General features: G+C 45.1%; 5 protein-coding genes across 5 annotated transcripts; 3 read left to right on the top strand and 2 right to left on the bottom strand.

Annotated features, from left to right (window-relative positions):
• Positions 1-19: 19 nt before the first annotated feature.
• BBA_04657 (uncharacterized protein) lies at positions 20-493 on the bottom strand (the record flags this gene model as incomplete). The annotated part of the gene is made up of 1 exon (XM_008599754.1): positions 20-493. The coding sequence occupies one exon, from the start codon at positions 491-493 to the stop codon at positions 20-22; it is 474 nt and encodes a 157-aa protein (XP_008597976.1).
• Positions 494-1,299: 806 nt separating this feature from the next.
• Positions 1,300-1,803, top strand: BBA_04656 (uncharacterized protein; the record flags this gene model as incomplete). The annotated part of the gene is made up of 1 exon (XM_008599753.1): positions 1,300-1,803. The coding sequence occupies one exon, from the start codon at positions 1,300-1,302 to the stop codon at positions 1,801-1,803; it is 504 nt and encodes a 167-aa protein (XP_008597975.1).
• A 1,693-nt stretch (positions 1,804-3,496) lies between these two features.
• BBA_04655 (uncharacterized protein) lies at positions 3,497-4,001 on the top strand (the record flags this gene model as incomplete). The annotated part of the gene is made up of 4 exons (XM_008599752.1): positions 3,497-3,577; positions 3,647-3,735; positions 3,784-3,840; positions 3,899-4,001. 4 exons carry the CDS (start codon positions 3,497-3,499, stop codon positions 3,999-4,001), a joined length of 330 nt encoding a protein of 109 aa, XP_008597974.1.
• Positions 4,002-5,600: 1,599 nt separating this feature from the next.
• Positions 5,601-6,896, bottom strand: BBA_04654 (UPF0261 domain protein; the record flags this gene model as incomplete). The annotated part of the gene is made up of 1 exon (XM_008599751.1): positions 5,601-6,896. The coding sequence occupies one exon, from the start codon at positions 6,894-6,896 to the stop codon at positions 5,601-5,603; it is 1,296 nt and encodes a 431-aa protein (XP_008597973.1).
• A 405-nt stretch (positions 6,897-7,301) lies between these two features.
• On the top strand, positions 7,302-8,190 carry BBA_04653 (TIM-barrel enzyme family protein; the record flags this gene model as incomplete). Its single annotated transcript, XM_008599750.1, has 2 exons — positions 7,302-7,392; positions 7,451-8,190. The coding sequence occupies 2 exons, from the start codon at positions 7,302-7,304 to the stop codon at positions 8,188-8,190; spliced, it is 831 nt and encodes a 276-aa protein (XP_008597972.1).
• Positions 8,191-9,029: the final 839 nt, after the last annotated feature.

Raw genomic sequence — 9,029 nt, 5'->3', positions numbered from 1 at the left:
AACACATAGCTGTATATGACTAAGTCCAGGTAATCAGAATCATAGCAGCATTAGGCTCGTGATCCTGCAGCATGGTTGCGCTAACCTCCCCATTAGAGCTATGCATGGCATCGACGTACACGTAGACGCTGATGGAGAGGCCGTCTTGCCCATTCGGTCGCTTGATAGGATCAAACCTGCACACATATCTGTATCCATTGGTCAAGTGGCCAAATGACAGGGAATGGCCATTATTGTCGTAGATGTGAAACCGGGCATCACGCTCGCAGAGCCGCAGATTGTGGCCGAGGGCACCAATGGCGATGTACTTGTCGTCGCGGCCAGAATCGTACCAGGGGAGGGTGTCGTCGGTCGTCTCTGAGCTAGGTAGCTTATCATTGTCAAACTGCGAGCGTGTCCTGCCCTGAACCCCGAACTGGCGATTGGACTCCAAATTGTGGTAAGTGATGTCGCTCGTGGTACCATTGAGCACCTGGGCGATTCCGACGGGCATGATGAGGAGGAGTGATTGATCGATGCGCTTAGAAGCGGAAGAGAAAAAAAAAGCTAAGATAGGCTTAATGGGAAAGAAGTCTGAACTGCTTGTTACTTGAGAATTTGACACTGTGGCTTCGGGTCTAGATATATTACAATACAGCGGACCTGTTAGAGTCGTCGCATATGTACTACCTATTGACATGCAGATATCGAGAATCCTACCTCCGTTCTCTCACCAAAGGATTCTCAAATTATGTCGGTAGTTGCAATTGTTTCGGTAGTTCGGCTTCATGATAATTCCGTGACGCGACTCGTCTTCCTTCGGCTGTCGTACCCTGCGTGAGCTGGTGAAGCTGAACCCCCTTTACGCATCTACTCATGCAGCGTCATGTATGCCATAAGCAGCGAGTTCCTCGAGTCAAGCGGATGCGGCCAATGAGTGCGAGCTTTTATTGTGGAATATCGATGTATATGCAACAAGTCGCGTGCATAACTATAATATCGTGAGCACTTACAAGAAGCATTCGAGTCGTTGCCGAGTCCAATGTTTCAGAATATGACGAGGCTGAGAGAATATTGATGCACGGATTGAATTCATTACACCAGCTGGCTTCAGCTTCGACTGCAGCCGAGTCCTTTCGTAAATAACGCGAACTGACAACCACGCCTAGAATTGACTTATAAAGACTCTCTCTACGATACATGCGAAATCTCCTTCAACAAAATCACATCGCATCTAGTCCTTCATATCATATATCGCCCCATCTATACACTTGATCTATACACATAACATATCACATAACCATTGCATACTCCGTCAAGATGCCTTCCGGAATCATGTCACTCATGAACAATACCTCCAAGAAAATCTCGTACCACAACAAGGAATCGGGCCGCAAATTCGAGGTCAATCCCCAGACCGTCGACTGGGGTGTCGACGGACAGTACGTGATTCCCATCTCCGACACTCAAGACGACACCTTGCCCTGGTACTCTGACCAGAACTTCGGCGCCCATAACATCGAGATCTGGATTGGAGAAAAGATTCGGTTCTTCCTCTGCGAGTACCAGGCTCACTTCTACTACGTCTATGACACGGACGGCACTCAGACGGGAAAGAAGATTGCACCCCTAGCCAATGGTGGGCAATACATTCTGAGATTCGATCCGGTTGATACGCCGTATGACCATGCGGAGCCATCCCTCACCATCTATCATTACAAGGATACGGCAAAGTCGTCAACTGGTCTCATTTATAATACAATCATCACTGAGCTCTCGACACATGCTGTCAACATTCTCTTATCTATCGGACCAATTGCCTAGGACTTACTAGGTAGAACTATATTATAACATAATAAAAGATATAATAAGAGATATATTTATATTCATTTTTAGATAATTATCTTTATAAAATAGTTTAACTTTAAACTATATATTATAAAATTATATAAAATCATCTTAATTATAAGTAAAAGTAAATAATATATAAAAATATATTAAACTTAGTTAAGGAATTTTCTTTATATTATTATACTGGGTTTTAAGCTTATATATATTAATATAAAATCTTTTCTTAAACGATATTTAATTAACAAATTCTTTTTTATATTGATTCTTAAAAAATAATAGAGATAATTCTAAGTTATTTAATAACTTGATTATTTTAGTATAATTATTATAAAACTTTTTATTAATTTCTATAAATACTTCTTATAATACTTATATAATATTATTAAATGTCAAGTAATAGTTTATAATATCTTTACTAGACTTAAGGTCTTATTAGAAGGAAGCTATAATATAGTAACGTAAATATAGGTTAGGAAGGGTTAATATACTAACTGTAGAGTACTCTTTATTATTACTAGAATTGATTCAGTAGTGGAGTAGTAAGCATGCTATAACAACGTGCTACCTTAGCTAGGCTAGACCGAACCCGATGACTTAGACTGTGGCAAATCAAGGCAGAGCAAGAGAGGCGAGGCCACCAAGAGCCGAGCAAAGTCACGAGCTATCGGCAAAGTAAAGAACCTAGATATATATATAATGATGTAAAGAGAAGAAGAAATCTAGATGTGGCTCACGATGAGGAGGGGTATTCTTGGCTGAGTCGGCTAGTAGCGGCATGCTGTAGGCGTGGCCGCCTAGTATTGCGGTCTGTCGGTCTAATGAAAGACAGACGGTCTGTCGGTCTGACTACGGGACGGCCCGTCAGACGGGTTGTCCGTTAGACACAGCAGGCGCTGTGTCTCAGATCTGCGTATTATTGGATGATCTCACGACTGTGGCCAGCTGACCTGAGCTCTTTGTAGCACAAAAGTGTGTCTTAAATCCGAACCTTCGCAACACCACATCTGTCCGAGTGCTACGCTGCAGTGCTCCTATATACCTAAAGATATGCAGCTGGCTATTAGTGATGAACCGCACTCGGTCACAGAGTTCGTTATAATTAAAGACAGAAAAGCGAATATCACGTCAAATAGTACTTCATTATAGAACATGGTATGATTAAGAGGAAAAGAAATTACGATATAAAGAATAACCCTATTTGGTAGCTAATGGGTAGAGCTCAAGACTTATAACGGGATCTACTTCTAAGTGTAGTTATATACCTTAGGCAGTACCGTTACCACTGTTGTTTCCCAACGCCAAGAGGGTAGTGGCTAGCAGACATAGTTCGTATCCCCTTTATAGCGATAGTCTAACTCAATGCCATGAATCACGGCATATATAGCTGTATTTCAAAGACAGTCTGAGACAGTCTAACAAGGAATCAAGCTATACAATGAAATCCCACTTAGGCCGCAGCCTAAGCCCGAACCCGGAGCGGCATTAAACACACACCTAGTGTCGAACTTGAAGTTTTTGAAGTGGAAGGTCTGTTGTCGGATTCAGGTATAAAATCCTTGCTAGATCCTCATCAAAACACATTTCTCAAGGCCATCTACTTATCTCTTTAACAGAAAAGCCTACGACAAATACACACTGTAATTCTTACCCTTGATACCCTTACAACATGCATATTGCTCAGATCATTCCCTGTCTTGGCCTTTTTGGCATTGTGAATGCAGCAACTGCAGCACCGGCTGTACTGATGGTATGTTCTTTTATTACACCAATAACTTGAAGCTCGAACCGAATGAATCTGACTCGGCGACGCGCTTAGGCTCAGCTATATAGCAAGACTAATTTCAACGGCGCGAGTCAACCAATTTACCCCCCTGGCGGCAACTGTATAACGATTAACGATGAGCTGTAAGTTGTTTTCAGGTACCACAGAATATATAATTGACGAGAATATAGATTCGATAACGTTAAATCAATTGAGATTACAAAAGGAGTTCGCTGCGACTTGTTCTAGTGAGTTCTCAGTTTACAGATGTCGAATTGGTCTGAAAAGCAGCTTACACCGAAACAGCTATGATGTGTGCGGCGCAGGCGGTTACCTCAGAATTACCTCTTCTACGACTGTCATTCCTGGAAGGACCGACTTCCGCTCTGCTCGATGCATCTTTACATAGGATGGAGAGGAATTATAGCGGGCCAGAAGCACCGCCCGCGGGGGAGGGGGTGTTGATGTTCTGGTACAGGTTTTTGTCCTTTATGAAAGGTTTTCCCTGTACTCTACTGTGAATACAGAACACATGCCGAGATTAAATAAGTCCTATATATAACAGCGGGAAGAGTAATGTTATAGTAAAGTGCCAGACCCTCGGAAATGCTGAACTCGATACTAGTTTATAGCTACAGTTTTACGAACGTGAATAACTATAAAAATAGTTTTATATTGCTTATTTAATGCTGGTTTAAAAAATACTTACTTTATTAAGAGTACAGGGCTATTTCTTTCCTCTCTATAAGCTTGCGATTCCCGAATTACCATCATAGTTAGACACAACAGAGATACGATCAGAGGAAGGGCCACTAGCTCTCCTCTACTTCCTAGATAGCTAGTATATAATGGCATGTAATCAGACTCAGTGTCTATTTCACTAGTCGCCTAAATAACTCACTTACTCAGCAGGTCTACCTAGGCTCGATATATAGAGCGATGTACCTACCCTACTGATTAAAACCACCCTTACTAGGGAGCCGACCTGTTCCTCTAAAGTAAGAGGATTAAGTTTTTAATTTTTAATTCTGAAGACTGAAGAACTCGTCCGATGCAAATTCTAACATTAAGTAGGGCACGCCGCCTCACCAGGTTCAACGCAGACGCTATTCAAGGCGGCCCCTAGGTAGAACATAAACTTTTGCCTAACACTCCTAGGGAATACATTACTTGTGCGAACCGAGCGCAGAACTGGACGCTGTATGGAATCGGCTCACAGGAAGTAGGCATAGTGGCGCATCGAATTTGCGACATCTACTAGATTGATGATGTAACAGACATTGAAGTGCTGGGATTTTTCAGCAAAAGTCCAGACCCAGATCCAGAGACTGGGAAACTCACGGGATTGCAAGTGATTGCCCGTTCAATCACTGTAAAAGCGCTAACAAAATTAGTGTTCCTCTGCACCATAACTTCCACTGTCTGGGCGGGCGTCTTTCTGCAGAAAACTAGTCGCCCGCTGAGTAAATAATATACAGACCCTGAATCAGAAATACGTAAATCTCGAGCATTATCCAGAAATGACCACGAGTATACAACAGAGCCTCACGTTGGTACGGTTGTCGTTCATTGGGAAAACGGTCTTGAGCTAGCGCTAATTTCTGGCGAGACCGTTGCATTGAGAGCTTTTGAGAGAACAGTATCCACAGGGGTGATACGACGACCATACCTCTGAAATGGTCTACAAATCGTAGCGCCAAGATGCTAGATTACGAAGTCATGCATAGCTGTCGCGATTACGAATGACTATAGAACTCTAGCAGAGCAGCAAGCAGTGCACATAGCCATCAACTGCCCAAGAGCAATGTGAGTCGCAAGCTGAACTTGATATGAAAATGTATGAGATGATGCATTTGATCGACGTTTCATAATACTTCTTTTCATCTAGTAACACACTGACCCTATTCCGCGAACAGATCCAAGGATAAAGCGTACCCCGTTACACGAAGCTATTATGAAGGCCAAAAAAAAGATGTATCGAATTGTAGTAATATATACTCTAACGTGTCTACTGTGATGCTTTATAGACAAGATTCATTAGCCTCTCGGCCACAGCGACTGCAAAAGCCTCGCTATTAATCTCTTGGTTAGTCTCTACCACTCGAATATGACTTCCTTCAAACCCTAACTTCAGAGTCTTGAATAAAGTCGCATCAGCTCGCGGGTCCGCAAATGGCCTGGATGGTGTTGAAAGGCTACTAAAGCCTCCCTTGGGCAGCCACACTTCCACCAGTGACGGCTCTTTGGCGAACTGCAAGACTTTGTCCACAATGAAGCTAGCCATGGCTGCGCATTCGGCTTCAGAGGTTCGCATAAGGGTAACAATTGGGTTATGCTTATGAAACTTCCTCTGAATATACTGCGGTGGAATACTGTCGACCGGACCAAAGTTGACCATGTCTGCAGCGCCTAGTGATATGATATTCGGTATGCCCCGTCTCAGAGCTGCTTCTAGACGCTCTGGTGAAGCCCGCATGTTGCCCCCAGCGATGAGGTCGCATATCTCCGTAGTCGTAAGATCAAGTATAGCGTCAAGACGCCCTTGCTCGACGAGTCGCTCCATTGCCATGCCGCCATGGCCAGTTGCGTGAAAAACATAGAGTTCCACGTCATAGTGAGTCTCCAGATAGCGTCGAACATACTCAATGCAGGGTGTTGTAACCCCAAACATTGTAATGCCAATCCGTGTTCTTCCCCGCTCCGCCTTTTCGCATTCCGCTGTCAATGATTGTGGTGACTCTTGTGCAAGGCGTTGTTCGTAAGCTAATGCCATGCCTATAATCCCGCCCGCCGCATTCGCAAGAATGTCAAGCAGTAGCTGATTTGTACCAAATATATCCACAACAGAATACATCAGTGACATGTCTGTTTCTCCAACGATTGGCGCCGTATAGCCCGACGCGACCGTGCTCACAATGAGCTTGGGGAGACCGATAGGTGCCGCACTCCTCATTGCTGCAGATATAAGACTGGTACCCCCTGTACCACCAGCTCCTATAATTCCGTGAATTTTTTGTTTACGGTCGAGTGCGCGTATGTAGTTGGATAGGCAAGAAATCGTGTCGTCAATCGCACCAGGCCGGGATCGGGGCGGCACTTGATTGCCAGTTGTAGTATAAAATTCTAGCAACTGGGCGCGAGATATACTGACTGCGTCATTGACGACGTGGTTTGTTCCACAGTCTGCCAGTGTAATTTGTACTTGGACTTGCAACTTCGTAAACATACGAAGGATGCAGTCGCGCAGGTACATGAACTCTGCGTTCTTTGTATCGAGTGTTCCGATGATAACAATATGAGTCATGTTTTCTTAGACAGTAAATTAAAGAAGATATAAACTGTAATTCTGAAGTATGAAGGCACACAGCCTTTTTGTATTTGCTGTTCGGCCAACTATAGGGGAGAGCGATCTCCGCGATCTCCGTTTATTTTCCCCTGCCCCGTCATCTCCGCGATCTCCGCGATCTCCGCTGTCTCTGTTCACGGTCCCGTTTTCCGTCCTTTCCGCGACCGCCGACACCTGCCCTGTGATCGGGTTTATGATGAACATGGAATGTTTGGGAGCTAATTTTCTATTTCTACTTAAACCGGCTTGAATCCAGACTACAAGGCCTGCTCCAAGAATTTAGGCAGTCAGTACTGTATCATCCATACCCCTTCCCGGCAAACTTTTCAGTAACGTGGGTTTCATAACGACCTACCCAAAACAATGGCAAAGTACAACATCAGCCGGATTGAAATCCTTGAGCGCCTTCGTGGCCAAATCAAAGCAAAAAAGCTCATTGTAGGAGCTGGAGCAGGTAAGTCAAATGGTGTATAACTTGCCCCTCAGGCGTACGCTAAAATGTGGATGAAAAGGAATCGGCCTCTCTGCTAAAGGTATTGAGGCAGGAGGAGGCGACCTCATTGTCATCTATAACAGCGGTCGTTTTCGTATGGCTGGCTGTGGTAGTCTGGCAGGGCTTATGCCGTACAGCAACGCCAACGACACTGTGGTTGAAATGGCAGGGGAGGTGCTCTCAGCTGTTAACCACACCCCGGTCATAGCTGGCGTGTGCGGGACTGATCCATTCTTGAACACGACACACTTCCTGGGCCAGTTGAAAAAGATTGGTTTTGCCGGTGTTCAAAACTTCCCAACAGTTGGACTTGTGGACGGTACGTTCAGAGAAAACCTGGAAGAGACGGGAATGGGATACGACAAGGAAGTGGCTTTAATTTCAGAGGCATCAAAGATGGGGCTTCTTACCACTCCATATGTCTTCAATGCGGCAGATGCCGTTGCAATGACCGAAGCAGGAGCCGACGTCTTGGTTGCGCACATGGGGCTGACCACTTCTGGAAGCATCGGTGCCAAGACTGCTAAGACTCTGGATATGTGTGTAGAGGAGGTGCAAGCCATTCGCGATGCCGCAATTGTCAGCCGGCCGGAGATTATCGTTCTATGCCATGGAGGCCCGATTGCAACTCCAGAAGATACCCGTTATATACTCGAACGAGTAACGGGGGTGCATGGATTCTACGGGGCTAGTTCCATCGAAAGACTGCCCGTCGAAATCGCGATCAAGGAAGCCACAGAGCAGTTCAAGGCACTTTAATAATTCACCGAGCTACCTTACGGGGGGGGGGGGTGCGCTAGTCTTCTTCAGGACAGCTTTGCGACTAGACAGGATCACAACGCTGCTCTTTTGAGGCTGCGGAACTGCTTTTGCATTACCCTAGCACATTAAATAGAGTCAATGTGATTCATTACATCCTCCCTTCAACGATATCTCATGTTGACAGGGTTATACGGCAGATCCGCTCTGAAAGCCCGTAGGAACGGCGCCACGTGTTAGAAGTATCCCGCCTGTGTCGCATAGAGCAAGACTTTCTTCACCACGGCAAGAAGTTTGCTGCGCATTGTGCGGACAGAATAGGGGCAAGTACTATGGCCACGCATTACGAGGCCTTGGGTGTGTAACCTCATTCTTACGACTCTTCGCTTAAAGCCATCGGCCAAGCTGACAGCTGAGATACATTCGCCAGCGACGATTACGCAAATTCGCTCAAATGCAAATTTTGGCTGTTTCCTACGAGGCTCACACCACCTTAGTACCTGAATTCCTCATGATGGAATCCACTATGCTGACCACTGTACTAACCACTGTACTGACCCGTGGCTACTGCCTGTACTGGTGACTGTACTGTACTGACCGCTGTACTGACCACTGTACTGTGTCGTTTCAATGTACTCTGGCTTAGCTAAGGTAGATAAGTATAGCAACCCCGTAGGTGAGGGTGGTCTAGAAAGGTAGAGCAAGAGCCTCAAAAAGAGCCAAAAAAAAAAAATGCTGTCAAGCTAATTTGCGTTATCGTCGCTCGTACTGTGGCAGCTGTTATCCATTGAAGGCCGGCTTCTTTATCTATCACATCGGCAGCATAAGTAACATGGGCT

Source organism: Beauveria bassiana (genome assembly GCF_000280675.1).
Source record: "Beauveria bassiana ARSEF 2860 unplaced genomic scaffold BBA_S00011, whole genome shotgun sequence".
Lineage (NCBI taxonomy): Eukaryota > Fungi > Ascomycota > Sordariomycetes > Hypocreales > Cordycipitaceae > Beauveria > Beauveria bassiana.
The sequence above is the reverse complement of the archived record's forward strand: the minus strand, read 5'-3'. Positions and strand labels throughout refer to the sequence as shown.